This window comes from Malurus melanocephalus, unplaced genomic scaffold, assembly GCF_030028575.1.
Source record: "Malurus melanocephalus ecotype Western Australia unplaced genomic scaffold, MMel_1.1 scaffold_33, whole genome shotgun sequence".
Taxonomy (NCBI): domain Eukaryota; kingdom Metazoa; phylum Chordata; class Aves; order Passeriformes; family Maluridae; genus Malurus; species Malurus melanocephalus.
In genome coordinates this window covers 2,667,929-2,686,156 of record NW_026623265.1, presented here as the reverse complement: position 1 = coordinate 2,686,156, position 18,228 = coordinate 2,667,929, and the positions used below count along the sequence as shown (strand labels likewise).

The 18,228-nt window shown below is 38.7% G+C and overlaps 1 protein-coding gene across 1 annotated transcript in view; it reads left to right on the top strand.

Annotated features, from left to right (window-relative positions):
- Positions 1-17,584, top strand: part of RAB32 (RAB32, member RAS oncogene family) — a 22,726-nt gene extending 5,142 nt beyond the window's left edge. Inside the window, exons 2-3 of the mRNA XM_057364007.1 lie at positions 12,645-12,922; positions 15,098-17,584. Of these exons, the coding sequence (XP_057219990.1) occupies positions 12,645-12,922; positions 15,098-15,247 (428 nt within the window). The 3' untranslated portion in view covers positions 15,248-17,584. The remainder of the gene's footprint in view (positions 1-12,644; positions 12,923-15,097) is intronic.
- The last annotated feature ends 644 nt before the right edge of the window (positions 17,585-18,228 follow it).

Genomic DNA, 18,228 nt, shown 5'->3' with positions numbered 1-18,228 from the left:
CAAAAGCAAGTGTTAAGTAAAGGTAATGCATCCTCGAAAGTCTATAGGGAAACTATTGGAAAATATCTGCTGTTCCAAATCCATACCTGGCTCTGTGCCAAACGCATGTATACTTCAATTGTTTTGCATAGAAGTCTATCCTGAGTAKGAAGAGCTTGAAGGCAGCAGGCTCCAAAAGTAGTCAAGATAATTTTGTAACAACTTGTCCTTAGCCACTGTGTATATTGAAGGGATTAAATTGGCAACTCTTGCAAAGAAACCGTGAAAAAATTGCTTGGCTGTGGGCCTGGTACAAGTGAGCATGTGGTGGAGGCAAGACAATCCAGGTGTAACCTGCCCCCAAATGGGGGGATTTTTTTCTCACCGCTGTAAATATTCTTAAAGAGTAAGGAATGTGCACATAAATAACCACCTCAGAAATGTGTGCAGAACTTGAAGCTCAGAGTTTTTTCAAACACTGGTAACTTTTCTCAGGTTTTTTTTCCTAGTTTATATGATGATGGAGGTTCCAGGAGCAGCTGCTGCTCATGTGGAGGTAGGAGTGCTATCATTTTGCTAATCACTGAGGCAGGTTCCAGGAACTCCCAATCAGGGCTGGAGAATCTTCTATGTGATTACGTTTACAAACTTATGGAGATACAAAAGACTTCATTTCTGGCTGCTTCCTGGTCACATGTTTAAATACAAATCTCATGAGAGACATTTTACTTAAAGATTGTGCTTACTAGAGACATACAAGACTAGTAGATACAGTTTGGGGAGGGGAGGTAGAATGCCTGCTCATTTAGAAAGATTTTGAACACAGAGGCAGTAGAGGAGAGAATCAGAACTGAAGATGTAGTTTGTTTCCTTCTAGAAACCACCCCTCTGTGGGAAATCTTGTGTGGGTGTCCTTTCTTWTGACTCTTCTGGAATAGCTGGATTAGAGTTATGAACTTTCAGTTGAGAATGACTTGCTGTGCTTGAAGCTACAGCTAACTATCCAAATRAGTTCTGAATGTCTTAAACTTGGGGTTTTGGTGTTTTTCCAGCTTTCATACATCTCTGAATACAAACAGATTCTGGATGTTTTCTTTTTTGAGAAATTCTGTTTAAGTACAGTCTTAATTAAATTTTATCAAGGGAGGTATGATTGTTGGTCCGATGAAGGAATTTCCATGTTTTATCAGTAGGGAACTAGCAAAGGTTCTTTTGCTTACTTCTGTGTTATATAGCTACTCTAAGTACTGTACATGGTAGCTTGGATTAAGCCTAAATAGTGTGTTGATAGAATTCCATAAGCATATGGGAAATGTTACTATCTTGGTGTAGTAGTCTAGTGTGATCATTTTGGTTAYGCAAGGCAGGACTGTTCAGTGAAATGGGAGAATTGAGACAGTTGTTCTTTGAATGTCTTGGAAATAAGCTTAGAATTTGCTCATAGGCATTTCAAGGTGTTCTAGGAGAAATGAGGTCAATGATGTGATCCTAAAAGACCACCTGATCTTGTACAGCCTTAAAAGAAAGTTCAATATATTTATCTTACAGGTACTCTAAGTTTCTGTCAACAATGGAAATGTACTTAGTGCTTCAGCTTCCATTCACTATGGAATAGATGGTTCTTCAACCTTATTTTCGAACAGGTGTCATATAGCAGTTGCTCAGAAGTTTTATGTTTTCTACAAGAGCACAATAAAAATGTTTTCCTAGTACTCTGATACAGAGGACAAAGGATTGCTGGATGTGTATGCATCAAATGGGCAGGGGAAATCCACCTTTAAGGTAATCAATATCTAAATTCTTATGTACAATACAGTAGACAAGAGGGAAAATAATATATAGCCCTCAACATAACTAATTTTTGAATTAGTTTATAAAATAAACTAGAAAGCTTTGCAAAAATAAACCTTACATGGATCACCCACTTTTCTAAAGGCAAGTATTAACTAAATTCTTGCCTTTCATGTAATACTGACTCAGGTAGTCAGAAATTAAGCTGGTTTGACAAGTCAAGTACATTGCCCTTCAGGGACAAACTGGCACAGACAGTATTGAATATACACTTCTCTCTCAATGTATAGTGTTTGCATGAATGTAAATCAAGCTTTATTAACTATTCTTGCATCTTCAGAAGTTGCAGCTTCAGAGTCTTGGTGCTTAACCTTATTTACATCTTCACTTTGTCTCTTACCGGTTTGGTTTTCTTTACGCGCACATTAGACAGGGTGTTACCRAAGTGCGAATCCACAAGAACAGTTTGAGGTGGCAAGTGCTCTAATGTGGTAATCCTCAACTTATGACATAAAGGAAAGAAAATAATCTTAGCTGCCCAGTTCCAGAAAAGGCACTGGCATGCTGTAAAAAATAAAATTCTTCCTCTCACTTGTGAGAGACTACTGGGTTCAGTCTCRCAGCTATCAGAGATACCTTCTATGAATTCCAGTGGTAACCATTGCTTTGATTTTGTAGTCTGCTGTATAYGGTTCCCTCCAAATACTTGCTTCAGAGGTTCAGAAATCAGAAATGTGATGTGCTGTGTTAGAAAGAAGTGATTTGTAGCAAGGGAATATCTATTTATATTTTGCATGAAACTATAGGAATAACTCTTATTAAAATCCTGCAGGTGTTAAAGCTAGCATGACCAGTAATAAGCAGGGACTACAGAGCACAGCATGCTTCTCAAGCTACCTGTGGTACAATGTTCAATATTGAAATATCTCTTCTGGCCATGGAGACACAAGAAGAGGATAAATGGGGTGAGATTATGCTTTGAAAAAATGATGGGATTTCAGGGCTTTATAGATCTTGCTTAGAAATAAATGTGTTACAGTCTAGAGAAGGCTAGCAAGTTTTCAATAGCAGTGACTTCTACATTAGCAGGTAATGAAAACAAACATTCTTGTTATATGGATTTTAGCAGCTTTTCAAATAAWGGGTTGAAAAGTAGCCCCTGAATGTCTCTACAAAGAGCTTGTTCTTTAAATGGTCCCAGGCTAGAGTGCTAGGTAGAGCAACCTGGCAGCTATTTGATACAAAATTCCAATCACACACAATGTGCCATGACACATCGACCATTTTAGAGATTAACATTTTTTCAGTCTCGTGATAAAGTTTTTCTGGAGACAAACTGACTTTAGAATTGTTCTCCTGTGTGCTGCAAAATGCTGTAGTGCCACACAGCATCACTGCTAAGTACGCAGTGCATCTCTGGCTGCATGGCAGCGTGCCAAAGGATATGGATCAGAATGTGTCAGGCATGAAATCCCTTAACTCTGGTGGATTACTTGTTTGGGTAAGTTTTGTTAAAGCAAGGTAAGAAGTACTAATTCATACTGTTGCTGGCACTAATTGGAATATGTCAACCTTTTTTGAATACTAATGCAGGAGAGTTGTTTCATACACGCTGCATTTGACAGCTGGTTAGAAATTGTTTAGCTTGGTTGTACTCTGATTTTCTGGGGATTGAAATCTAGTGCTTAAACAGGGACTTTTTCTTTCACTTGCTGTTTAGCAAAGATGGAAGCAAAATAGGAGGAACTTTATTACACAAACATGACTGTTGTACTGCTACATAAAACACATGTGTTGTTGGACAAAACCCATTGAATTCTAAGTGCAGGGTATTGCCTCCAAACTTCTTAAAGACAGAAAAGGACAATTAAATTATTAGATTAGCCTGAAACTTCAGGCAGCACTGAAAAGTTTCATTCTTGCTCTGAAATTCCCAGTGAGAGCTGTGTAACTGAGGGAAAACTTTTTATCTCTGTGAGAGAGAATGGCATGCTTTTTCTGTTGGGTTGCTAGATGTGATCATAGTTCCTGGTGGAAGCCAGGTGTCTGACTTCTGAGGGTTTGCCCTCTCAGGGCTCCTGCTGTTTCACTGGTAGTGAACAGTATTGCCCTGTGTTAAAGTATAATGATAGCAAACAGTGAATAGAAAGACTAGTCACTGATTTTGAAATTGCATGTAGTTAGCAAATTGTTAGGTGAGAAACTGGCTGTGTTGTGCAATGGAACTTAAAAGCAGACTGCTTCCTACCATTTCAGAATAATAGAGGGACTTCTATGAACATGTGGAAACACTTTGTGATAAGATCTAAACAGTCAAAATACTGCTGTACGTTCTTCAGTAACTTTTCAATGACTACAGAGGCTCTCATGCATAYTGTGTAATGACACAACTTCCTAATATCGACATAACCAGAGTAGCAAAGGTTGTCTCTTGCAATAAAGTGTGAGTCGGTTGAACAGGGACTAACTGGCTTTTGCCCTGAAGACAATTCTGAAGCATTTGTAAAAGGGTCAGTGTTGGGAAGAGGTCCACTCAGTGGTCAGTTAACTTAGCCATATCACCCATAGAAAGGACAGTAGCAGTTGTAATTGAGGCTTCTTTTGTTTGTTATAAACTCTAAGCACTGCAGTCAATGAAGCTATTTTGAGTGCTTGTCTGATAGAGGAAGATGTAATATTCTAGTARTTCTTGCTTTTTAGCCTCTCTGTGTTTGTCACCAGAACCACAAATACCACTTTTTCACAGCGGTGGAAAGTAAAAGTTGAGCTAGATGTACTTTAACACTTTCGGGTTTCTAACATCTACTAGAGCTGCTAATGTCATAGAATTACAGARTTGCTTGGGCTGGAAAGAACTTCAAAGATCATTCAGTTCCAACTCTGCTGCCATGGAACTAGATGAGGTTGCTCAGAGCCCCATCCAASTTGGCCTTTGATCATTWCCAGGGATGGGACATCCACATCTTCTCTAGGCAACCTGTTCCGGTGCCTCACCCCCCTCACAGTAAAGAATTTCTTCCTAATACTTATCTAAACCTAGCCTCAGTTTAAAACAATTTCCCCATGTCCTGTCAGGACATGCTCTTGTAAATAGTCCCTCTCCATCTTTGTTGTCAGGCTCCCTTTTGGTACCTTCAGGTCACCCTGAAGCCTTGTCTTCTGCAGGCTGAACAATCACAATTCTTTCAGCCTGTCTTCWTAGGGGAGGTGTTCTAGCAATCTGATGATCTTCATGGCCTTTATTCTGGCCAGTAGATGCAGTACTCCAGGTGGSGTCTCACAGGAGTAAGTAGATAGGCAGGATCCCTTCCCTGGTCCTGCTGGCCACACTCCTTTGGATGCAGCCCAAGACACAACTGGCTGTCTGGGCTGCCAGTGCACATTGCTGGGTTATGTTCTGCCTCTCACCCACCAGCACCCCCAAGTCCTTCTCAGCAGGGTTGCTCAATCTGTTCATCTCCCAGCCTGTGTTGGCATTCCAACCCATGTGCAGCACTGTGCACTTGGTTTTGTTAAACCTCATGAGATTCCCATGGGCCCACTTCCCAAGTTTGTCCAGGTCCCTCTGGAWGGCATCCCATCCTTCAGCTGTGTCAGCTGCACCACTTGGCTTAATGTCATCTGCAAATTTGTTGATGTCATTAAATAAATGTATAGTTCAACACCTCTGTGGTTTTAATATGTGGCAACTTTATGCTTACAGCTTAAATGATTAAGAATGAGGAGTRAGGAGCCACCTAGTATTAAGTCTTGGAGTCTGTCTACTCTAAATTCATGGCTGCTATCCATGGGAAAAAAACAGGTAGACACTCTTGAACGTGAGCTGCAATATTGATAGTGGTTTGGTTAACCTACTTCTTGCAAAATAACATATCCAATCTAATTAAGTAAGACAGTTCTGGGACAAAATGTGCTGGTTTGGGGAGATGGGGGATAGCTGTCAGCAGTGGTAACTTGCCAGTAATGTATATATCTCTCTAAAAAGGAGTCTCAGTAAAYTCACCCCTGACCATGGTAATGCTAAAATGTACATTAGATATCTGGAGAACTGGGACATTCGTCCTCAGGGCAGTTCTGGCTATTTGCTGTATTGTGCTAAGCATATTGTGCCAGCTGGCATCCAAAGTGTGGACTGTTCCTGCCTGTGGCTCTTGAAGGTCCCAGGTGAGTTTTGAAAGTGACAGTAGTTCACACTCAATTAGAGGATTGAGCTGTGTGCCCAGACATTTTGGATGGTTCTTTAGCTTAAATCTATCATACTGTATAACATTTACTGAGAGTTGGAATTGTAGATATGGAATTGTCACTCAGCTCTTCCTGGAAAAAAAATAAAAACAAACCAGTTTTCACTTATTGTTCAATGGGTCTTTTTTGCCATCTACATTGAATAAAAGCACATGTCTCATGATCCTGGAAATGGATTGAATTGATTTAGTTGTGCAGTTTGGCACTGAAGTTTAAATCCTGGGACCGTGCTTGCACACTGGTCAATAAAGTCAGAGCAGTTGATAGCAAGAACCTAAGGGCTGTGGTGTTGGCAGTCAGAGTTAGTCTGACTGYCCTCTTCCTAAGTGACTATTAGTGGTCATGATAAATGGTTGATCTGAGAACCCTTCTCACAATGCAAGGAGGTTTTTCAAGTATTTCCAGATTAAAAAATCATTTATTACAATCAGTCACTATAGCTTACTTAAGCATTCAGTGATGCCTGTGATCATTGCAGTGTATAGTAACWGTTGATAGAAAATGAGAATGAATGAAATGCACTAGTAGGAAGCTACTAGCATTTTAAGCTGACTGAATTTGGTTCACTAGATCCGTTGATCATTTTCATTAGTGCTGCACTTGTTGCTGGATGCTTTTTGTGTTAGTTTTATAGATTAAAAATTTCCTGTGTGGCTTATTCCTTCTTTCTGTCAAACTTAAACTGCCTTTTCAACTATTTGAATTCTCATCTTTAGTATTTGGAAGGACAACATTGGTGAGAGGACCTTGACTCTATTCATAAGCTGAGGACTTTTTGATATTTGTTAGACTTTKAGCAACTCTAATATTTGGTTCAGGAAAAAAAAAATAACCGCAGAGTTTCATTGCAATGATCTTCCAGTTACAGCAAACAACTTGGGAGTTAAACTCTTCAGCTAGGTGTCCACTGACTTTTGTGTGACTGCAGTCTAGACTATATACCTGTAGTTTAAGGTTTTTTGAYGTGGGACAGCCAAACTTGTTAAAGTCACATTTTGAGCTCTGGYTTCTCATTGAGCTGATTAGCCTGTTAAAGATGATTTGAACTAGCAGTACTTTAATGGAAGAAACTCCTTGTTCATTTTTGCAGTTGTAAGACTTCTATAACTCTTGGTCATCTATCTCTTCCTCATTAATGATTCAGTTTCTGGAGGATTCCAGATCAGTTAATCCCATCTGAAAGAGAAACTTTGAAGACCTTCATCCAGTGGTCCATCAGTGTTCTTGATGAGATATTAAGGTTTTAAATGTAACTAACACAACTCTGTTTTAAGTTGTGTGGTTTCAGATAAGATAAAGCTTTGATTTTTACAAGATAGGGTAACTCTTGCTACCATATTGGTATTGACAGGGTAAACCAACATTTACCTTCATAGCAAAATAGACCAGCTGGTGAAATTTCTTCTAGATGGGCCCTTTATACTCTCTTTATGTTCTTGTTAGTTGGTATAAACTGCATATTAACTCATGAAAATAGTAATTAGTCTGGGAGAAGGAAGCCTGACAAACCCATTATTGTACATATCCAGCAGTCATTTGTACATTTAAATTGCTTTTTTTAGCCCTAATTCCCATCATGTAGGAAGCGTTAGGAGTTGAAATAATGGTAGAAGTGTAGGGTATCTTTTACTAAATATACACAAGAACTGCCACAAGTCACACTGCTGTAACAAACAGGACGCTAATGTTCCTCTCTTATGCTGGGAAAGACTGATGTAGAAACTCTTCAAAATGTACTTCAGGGCAAGGTTACAATAATAACTTATCTTTTACAGTAAAGTAAAGGAAAAAATGTAAAGCTTCTAATGTAAAACCTGGCTATAATTTTTTTCATGTAGTTTTAAACTTACAGTCCACCCCTACTACAATGCAAACTGGGGAGTGAGAATAAGTCCCAAGTTTTAATACAGTTTTAAACTCAGTTTTTTTCCTGTGGTGCTACTGTAGGGAACTGTATTAGTTCCTGATGCACGTAATTGTGGAAATATTTCACTTAAGGTTGTTGCAATTACTGGAAAACATGGTGACAATATGTGCTGAGTCATTTYGATGTGAAAATTTTGTGGTTTGAGAATGCAGAACCTTGCATTGCGTGAAGTCACTTCCATACCTCCAAATAAAACCTCTGATCCCTGTGAATGTCTTGTAGCTTAGCTTCCCATTTATACCYGAACCTCTAAAACAGAAAGTATCCTTTTGTGGTGTCATGGTTTTACTTGGTCCGATTTTTGGTGGTGGGRGTATGGGAYCAAGAAACCACAAAGATGGCTCCTGTGAGGAGGTTCTGGAAACTTTCTCCTTCTTCTCCAGCAAAAGGAGCCCTACCCCCTGTGTTTTAGAGCCAATCCATYRTGGCTCTGAGGKTGATGGACAGGCTGCCCATCAGGCCTGGGCCAATTGCACAGGTTGGTTACCCCTCTGTGATGACWYATTGTCTTGTACTTAAAGAATTCAAAACAAGATAGGGGCAGCCGCCATGTAGTTTTAGGTTGTTAGCATTTAGTTTTAGTATCATGCACTGGGGAAAGACAGAGCAGGAGGGTGAGGAGATGTAAGAAGAAAAATGGAGACCCAAAGATCACAATAAGGAGAAGATGGGATTGGCGTGCTGTGCTGTGCTGTGGTGCTTGGACATGGAGGAAATAAGTTGTTCTCGAAAGGACTATTTCATCAATGAGAGACCTGTATAGAAAAGGAGAGCGACCTTGCTCTGAAGGAAGAAAACCTGGCCTTTGAGGACTGGACTGAACTGATCAGGAGCCAAAAACGAGGAAGAGGCTTGGCCCGCCCCCCCCCCCACGACATTTGAAGCAAGTTGATGCTAAGAAGAAATTGTGCTCTGCGCGGAGGAGGAGATGCCCGCGCCCTACGTCTGAAGTAAGTGGATGCTTAGAAGAAGCTGTGCTCTGCCAGGGGTTTGTGATAGTGGTCTTATGCTGCGGAAACAATGCAGTTTGGCCTTGAAGGACATTCTTTTCTCCTACGAGGTAAAGAAAAAGACTCCCTCGCCACCAGCAGTTATACACTGACTGTTCTTGGGAAAAAAAACTTCCACAGATTGGAGCTGTAAGAACACTTCTCCTATGATGCTGGACGACAACTGTAATGAGTAGTTTGATCTATGTTAGACTTTCATTCCTGTCCCCTGTGTGTGGGGGAAAACATGGGGGGGGGGGTGGAGAGGGAGGACCTTGGAAAGAGACGGGTCCCAGAAAGGATAACAGGTGTCTTAAAATGTCCGTTTTTATTTTTCTTGTCCTTGTAAATTTGTCCCTATCTCTGTTCTCCTCCCCAGTGCTGTAGTATTCTTAGTAGTTTGTAGTAATAAATCTGTTTTGCAACTTAAGTTATTCAGCCTGTCTGACCATTCTCTGGAGCACATACGTATCTTTCTCTCAATTATGTTAYGTTATCTGAAAGCCATAAATTTTCGTGTTAATTGGGCTTTTGCTCTCCCTTCTGCCCTCTCCGGTGCGGGGGGGAAGGAGAGAACGTCGTGGGTGCAGTGCTTTTGGCTTTCAGCGCAGTCCAAACCACAACATGTGGTATCATAGATTTATGCTGAGTCACTGGACCTACCAGAATGATTCATCTTGTGATGTCCTTTCTATACTGCTGTACTAAGCAATTAATTAAATTCCTGCTCTCTTCTTTCTAAGATTATATGCACTGGAGATTATAAATCCAGTTTAATCTGATCACTTTTAGCTTTTTTCTCCTCTGAGCATGATCCACTTTGTGTACTGCTCAACACTATTGTCACACATGGTGAAATGATTACAGCAAACATCCTGCTGAACAGAGGAAGGATGACATCACAAAACTCTGAACTGTGAGTGGCAGAAGTTGAGATACTTAGTTTTAAAAACAAAGAGAATGATGCTTTCTTTTTCTGGATGAGGGTTTGGGGATTTTTTGCAAGCAGAAAAGTGTCTGCAGAAGCTCTGTCTGAAAGTCCTGTTAAATTTTCAAAAGGCTGTCTAGAATGCTCTGTATCCCCCACAAGAAGCTCAGCATGTGCTATGTTTATTGCTATAGGAAGGTAGTATGGTCACCTTGCCAACTATTTTTGTCTTTAGAGCTTTTTTTTGGATAGGAGAGCAATAGGCAGGAAGGGATTCAGTCAGTGGTAATGTCCTTCACTGTGCTTAGTGATTGCAGCCATGTTTACACACACAGAGCTTTCTGAAAAATGGTAACTGCCTGATTATCTTTTCTGCAATTCCTAAATAACTTAGTTTTCATTTGAGGTGATTATGCTGTGTCTACTCCTTGCTGGCAACAGTCTAGCAACCCTTCCTACAACTAATCAATACAACGTAATTTTCTTACACAAATGTTCATCAAGTGTTTGTAAAAACAGCCTCAAGTAAAGCCTGGAAGCCTCCTATMTCTCCAGCAACTGAATGGGGAGGACTAATGGACTGTTTTCCTTGCTGCTTCAGATTTATGTCTCATGTAAATAATGACAAGTGGTCAATTCTGGACCATTTCAGGGTTGACTTGAAGAACTATTTTTGTGGAATACTGAGGTCGGTATAGGCATTTTAGACCTTGAGATTACACTGTTAGTTTTGTGGACCTGTCCTATGGCGTGGAGGGATATCTGTCTGACTAGGACATTGGAGTCAGTACTTTAGCATTGTCCAAGGTGTTCCCATGTGGCAGGAAAGGCTGGTGGAACTGGCAGCTAAACAAATGGGGAAGCTGAGAAGGAGCTCCTCATAGCCTGTAGGGTGCCCTATGCRGTGGTTGGCTTAATGTAACTGAATTTGACAGTGTGGAACTCTGTTAAAACCCCAAAACCCAAACACCAAAACTCCCCAAACCAAAATCCCTCCATTTTAAGGGTAAAGTTTCTTTAAATGTGACATCACTGACTTGCAGAAGTAGTAAAAGTCTTCTCATCTAACTTTCATAATGGTATTTGATTTGGGGAAACAGTAGGCAATGGTCCAATTTGTAGTAAGTCTATTCTAAAATCCTCTGTTAGGCCTAAGAGTCCAGCTTAGGGAGATAATATGAGTTACTTGYGTACTCTGTTTAGGAGAATTGTATTAGCAAAGTGGCTTTTCCAGAGACATCACAGAGATGCAGGCTTGGTACCTGGCTTGCTGCCTGGCATAAATGCTGCTTCAAAACTTGAGTTTTGAATATGGAGATAAGATCTTTCTTCTTGGATCCTGCTTGTTCTTACRCAAGATAATCAGCTAGTAGTGAAAAAATTAATGTGTTATTTCCATTCTGAAGAATATGCTGGGTAGTAATGCTATTTTATGCAGCATCATAGTTTAAAGTGGGACAGAAATAAAGTCAGCTTCTCTATAATTCTCTGGAGCTTCACTGTGGCTGCTTCTGTTTTCAGGCAATTCTAACAGCTGCTTAGGCAACCTTTTCTGAAAATGTCTGGGGAATGAGCTAATGATACTGTGAAGGACTGACATTAAAAGGAGGCAATTCAGCTAGGGAGGCACACTGCTAAGCAGGATCTCTTGTCACCTTCTTTCATCTATTGAACTTCTGTCTCCTCATGAGAAGATAATACATCCAGTACTCCTTGTATCTGTTTGTCCTTGCTAATCAAAGGTGGACTTGAAGTTTCATAAATGGAGGACATCTAGGTTTCCAAATGCAGCTCTTTCTTTATGTATTCTAAAACCTCATATATACTAAATGATAAATGCTGAAGTGATAATACACTGTAAATCTAAATCAGAGTGCAGGGACTGCTTTTCTCAATGAAGACTTCCAAACAATGCAGGAAGCTATTTTAGTAGCCCAGACTTCCAGAACGAGTGCTAGGACTTGATACTGCTATACACACTCAAATGTAAACACATCGTGATGGTCTGACCTTCCAAAGAAAAGAATAACTGAACTGGCACACTCTAATTCTGTATTTCAAGTGTTCTGGCTGCAGTAGTTGTACTTAAAAAGTTTTTTTTTTAGTTTACTCTGCCATGGGCAATTTTTTTTTTCCCCTGGATTTTTGTTGTGAATAACTGTACTTTAGCTATTCTTTTTTTAAATTCTGGGATTGCTGTAGAACTTCTGTAGTTGAAAATTAATTCAGAGAAAATCTTAGGCTTTAAAAATGAAGTAAAWGGTAACAGATTTAGCCAGAACTGTAAACTGGCAACTCCTTTTGAACTTGTTCCTAAGGAAAAATCGATAATATAAGTGACTTCTTCCAATGATGCTTTGAAGGCTCTTAGCCTTGAAGCTTGCAAAACCCCTTGTTGCTCACTATTCAGCAAAARGCTGAGTTTGCTTAAGTCTTTAGCTGAAGCAACTAGGTTTAGATATAAGCCTTAATATTCTTTGATGAAATAATGATTTATGTATAGCTGTGCTGGTAGTGTTTTTAGGCCTTACTTCTCAAAGAGCTCTACCCAACAAATAAGTTTAAGAAAAATTCCAAGTAGTAGTTGGGATCAYAAACTTTTAGCATCTGACTTGTCATATGTAATATACATAATAGCTGTTASAGTGAACTTACATGAGAAAGAAGGCAATGTTTTATGAACAAGGTGACTAGACCCAAATGCCAAACTTCTATGAGCTAAGCTGGTACAGCAATCCATGTACAATGAATACAAAATATACTCTGTCACTGTCTTCTCTTTCAGGCCAGGAGCGCTTTGGAAATATGACCAGAGTATACTATAAGGAGGCAGTTGGTGCTTTTGTGGTCTTCGAYGTCACAAGAGGCTCTACTTTTGAGGCTGTTTCAAAATGGAAGCATGATTTGGACAGTAAAGTACTACTTCCCAATGGCAGCCCCATCCCTGCTGTTCTTCTTGCAAACAAATGTGACCAGAAGAAAGATGGCAGCCAGAATCCATCTCAAATGGACCAGTTCTGCAGAGAAGGTGGCTTTGTTGGATGGTTTGAAACATCTGCCAAGGTGAGCATAATAGAAAAATGTTTTTTTTATTTTTTGAATAATGGCATAAGAAGGAATGGATACAATCATGTAGGAAATAAAGTTATCAAGTTTAGGAAGTAACAGTGTTCAGTAGAAGTTTGAAGTGATGTGCAGGCCAGCTTCACTCCTGAGAAAGATGAAGCAAATTTGGTTTAGATTAAATTTTATCTTAAATATAGAGAACCTTGAAACTATCTGGAAACCTTGATTATCTGAGTTTGRTAAGTTTTTTCATCCTACATGCATGAAGATCAGTAATTCTTTAGATGTTAATGTTACTAAATGGTRATCAAGCTATCCAAAAGATACAGGTGATCTTTAGGTGCAGGTTTATAAATTGCATTTTCTGTCTTCACTGTTATATGTAAGAAATGGCAAGATTTGAAGTGAACAAGCTATTTGCTTCCTCATTACTACCTACCCACAGTGTTGTCAAAGTACTTTTCTATTTTATCAGGGAAYGTCAAGACTGAACTAGAGAAAAGCAAATTGTTTTGTGTAGTAATTCAAGAAAGACAGCTGCTTCATTCAGTTAACTTTGAGTAATTTTGTTTATTGTACAGTTTTAGTCTACAGACTTTTTGTCAATGCACCTATTTAACTGCCAGCAGCTTAGTTGGAAGTGAAATCCAGTATTTCTATAAAGCTCAACTGATTCTTAAAATGAAGGAAAGCTCCAGATGAGGACAATGTGGCTGACAGACCAGATAACTGGTTTGATTTATCAGCCAAACTTTACTTTATAAAGTACTTACTTTACTTTATAAAGTAAGATAAGCCTCAAGGTCCCACTTTTCCCTTAGCTTGCCGACTTCCTTTAACTGCTGCTGCTGAAGTGTTATGCAACGATGTTTAGACAACTCTTAAAAAGCAAAGAGTCTCTAAGAAGAAWATAAGAAACAAAGTAATGAGTTGCTTTTTGATTACTTCAAGAGGACAGACAGTAAAATGAATTAGTTAAATTAGCTAACAATTTGCTTTGAAAAAAATATTCTGAAACTCCCCCATCTGTTGCTAAAAACTTAATTTATAAGGCTCTTGGTACTCAAAAAGAATACCAGTGTTCTGCCTTGTTATAAGTTTCATTTGAAGCTTTACCTGCCTGTAACACTGCTATGTATAAATTGCATTATGGTTTAAAAATAAATGCAAGTAACATTGGAACAAAATCTAATGCAAAAATTCTAGTGCCCGCTTGCATTTTAGGTGGCATTTAAGACAGGACAATGTAAAACAAGATTCTTGGGGTAAAGAAAAATCCAGACAAAAGTTTTAGCTTAGGAAATGACTTGGTTAGGACTCTGAAAAGTTGTAGTTAAAATAGCAAAAATTTAGGATGGYTTTATTGTTTTATAACCATACCAAAACAGTTTATGGTGTTAAGTCTTCCYCACCTGGATATCCTATTAATCTGCTTTTGCCTTCCGGTTGGAACTGATAATTGAATCTTAAGTCTAGTCATGGATTGGTATTTCCTTTGGAACCAAAGATGAGCAATTCCAAACACAGCAGCCCTATGGTGAGCTAATAGAYGGCCCAGCCAGGTCAAACCTGTGGCCAGAGACTCCTTGGCACTAAGCTAGCTTAGAACGTCAGAAAATGAAAAATTCTGACAAAGTACCTCATTAAGWATCCTCCATACGTTCTTTAGAGAGTATGTAAAGCTACTTTTCAAAGCACGCACAAGAATATGTAGAGTGGCTAGATGAGGCAGTGGGAAATATGCATGCATGCATTGGTTTTGAGGCTCATAGAAAAGATCCTTTTACATAAAATAAGTACATCCAAACTCCATTAGAAACAGAAAAAGGACCTAAAAGGTAGGACAATACCACAAATTTTGTAATTGCCTAGGATCTTTCCTGATGCAGAAATGTAGTTTGGCRTTTGTGAATCTTCCAAATGCAGGTGACGCTTATTCCCCTGGCTGTCTACTAGATTAGAGTCAATATTCAGTTTGTAATAAGGTTAGAGACAAAATTACTCACCCATTCTGCTAATGTTTTTCAGAAAAAAAAACAATTGTGAGCAATGACTTCTTGCATCTAAACTGTTTGTGTCTTGCTGATCAGAGTTTCTTTTTGGACAGCTTTTTAAAATGAATGTGTGGCTGTTTCAAAAAATCACTGACTTCTTTGCTTTCAACATTTTTAGGACAACATCAACATAGAYGAAGCTGCTCGATTCTTGGTGGAAAACATCCTTGCCAATTACAAGACCTTTCCTAATGAAGAGAATGATGTGGGGAAACCAAAACTGGACCTAGACCCATTGAAAGCAGAGAGTAAATCACAGTGCTGCTAATGCTACCACCATTCAGTAAAATGTGATGGGATGAGCAGCGAGACTTTGCCTTAAATCAAAATGCTGCTATGGTGCTGCGTTGTGACAATCCATACGGGGTGTCTGGTACTATCTGAATTGGTGACTCATTTGGGTGTTTACATATTCTCGTTTAGCATGAAACTGAGTATCTTGTGAGTTATCATTCCATTTGCTTGAGWGTCTGCATCTAAGTCTGATTAGTGTCTTCTTACTTGAGAACATAAGGTAGTGTTTACACTCCTAAAAAGTAACRAAGACAACATTCAGTGTCTAGTTTGCTTCTAGGACATATGCTACATTTGAAATAGGACTCACTTTTAGCTGATTAGACTCTTGCACCTTTAAAGTAAACTTTGTCACCATTAATGTCCCACTTGAGCCTTCTCACCAGCACAATTATCCCTATTTATTATCCCCACCATGAGGATTTCATTGCTCGTTCTCCTGGATCAAGATATGCCAGAAATCTTGAAGGGGCCAATGATAGATGGGAGGTATCTTTCCTACTGTGATCCCTAAGACTAAGTGGAGTAGATGGCTTTTGCCACTGAGTAAAAACAAAACACACAAACTACTGTGTTTAACAAGGGAAAGACATGGTTATAGAGATACTAATAAAAATGCATTTCCAGCTATTTAAGGCTGAATATTTTCAGCTAATACTTCGCATATGAAACACATTAATGAATGCAGTTGTACTGCTGGCACATAGTTATGGTAACCTCACCCCTGTGCACATCCAGAAATAAACATCCAGTAACTTTTTCATGCACTAACACTGAGAACTTTACCAAGCGTGCAAAAAGTAGGTATCTTACCATCCTACGATGAGGAGCTTGCTTCTTTTTTCTTCTGTCTAGAGATTGAGGGAAATAGCTTAATTGGTTCATGCTAGTCTGTCAGCCCTTCTGCCCCAAGCTCTATTTTGTCAGTTTTAGAACAGTGCTGTACTCTTGTCTGCTTTGAACTGATGAACTGGCCTACCAGTTTGTAACTGTCCACTGAGATGCTTGTGTTTCTTTGTTATAACACTCATGTATTTTTGGCAGCAAATGAAGTTCAAAAAGGTTAGAAAGATTTCATGGTTCATGGATGTGTTCTGGAACTCTGGCTCTGCTTGGCTCAAAGGCTTTGAAGCTCATCTTTATTTTAAGGGTTTCTTCTGTCCTGATACCTCATTGCTACTGACTTCAGAAGTCATATCATGCTGGGTTTGATGGCATTGATGTTTAAGTAAACATCAGAATTAGGTATATGCAGGATTTGATATACTTTAATCTGTATTGAGATTTCTTAGGCTGTCATTTTTCTAAAGAGTAACATACTTTTTAAGAGTTAAATAAAAAATATATTTGGGCATCTTATGTGTGTTGTTGGTGTGTACTTTTGAGAATATGAATCCTCACATATGTTCCGCCCTATACTCAAATGCTTTCATTGACATTTGAAAACAATTTTATCTTGTCGTATCTGCTATGTTAAAGGCTTATTTAAAATTACCACAGTAAGGTTTGGCATAAGATAAAACTTGGTTTATTTAGCTTAAAATCCTAAAATAATTCAGATTAAAGGGATATTAGTATGCCTTTTAAACCAATGTCTTTCTCCACGCAAGGTCATAGCATGGTGCTTAGGTGTTCATGTGATCTGGTCTTACCCTTCAGCAGTGGAGACTATATGGCCCTGGGAAAGTTGTTTCATGCCTGACTGTCCTCAAGAGCTGAAAATACCATAATCTTCCCATGCAATCACTTGAACAGCTCCATATAGACTGCAAGTTCCCTTTTGATCAGATGKTTAATCTCCACTGTACTGTCTCTTTTTAAATTTTAATTAAAGCTGCACAAATGTAAATTCCTACTTTACCTCCAGAGGTAGTTTCCCCAGCTATAGTTGATTTTTTTGTTTGTTTTAGTGTTTAGATTCAGCAGCAGACTGGAGACCAAACTCCAGCTTTGCAACTCTACCTGAATGCATGACTCTTACCTGGGTCCTGTCACTGACAGGTAATCCTATGCAGGTTATTTTCAAGAATGTCTAAATTTTTGCTTAAAGAGTTACTGCTGTTATATTTAAGCCCTTTCCTTGTTCTATACATAGCTTCTATATCTCTGCATGAATGTACAGTGGCCATGACACTCAAACTGTTGGACTGTACTGGTTTTGATAAAGGTTATCACTGCTGAGACCAGTAGTATAAAAAGAATGTTTTCTATCTACATGATGCAGTCTTTCTTTTTTTTTTTTCTTTTTTTTTTTTTTTTTTTTTTTTTTTTTTTTTTTTTTTTTTTTTTTTTTTTTTTTTTTTTTTTTTTTTTTTTTTCCTCAAATCTTTTCACTTGTCTTAGGAAAGAATTTGAGATTTAACAGAAGCCTAGTCTTCCTTTGTGTTACAAATTGCATTCCTACTACCCCTTTGTGGAGATGGGAGCATTGTGATGTTTGAGACTGGGTGGGTGGATCAGGAAATATGATCCAGTCAGAATAAGAAAAAGAAAACTGTAAGAAAAGATGAGCCTGAGGAAGGAAATGAGAGCATCTCCTGGTAGATGGAAATGGTACTGCAGTTCATCAAGAAGTGTTTAGATCAGTTAAACCAGCTGAAGAAGCTGAAGCCCTATCTTAATTAATCCAAAGACTTCGATTTATAAAAATATGTGGAAGACAGACACAATTTAACTTCAGGCAAATGCATTCTAAAAAGTGTCTSTTTGTTTTACTTGTACAGAATATACAGTAAGGTAGAATTCACTTCAATCAGATAAACAGAGGCTCTGTGCTATTTTATTTCATTCTCTTGCAATCTCAAATATGTCAATCTTAAATGTTCAAATACATAACTTCATAGTCCCTATATTTAAAGGACGGTTTTAAGATTAAAAATTTAAGCAAAAATTTGAATCGGTGCCTCAGTAAAATGTATTTTCTGGCATGTTTCCATCTACTGATTTTGTTCAGGC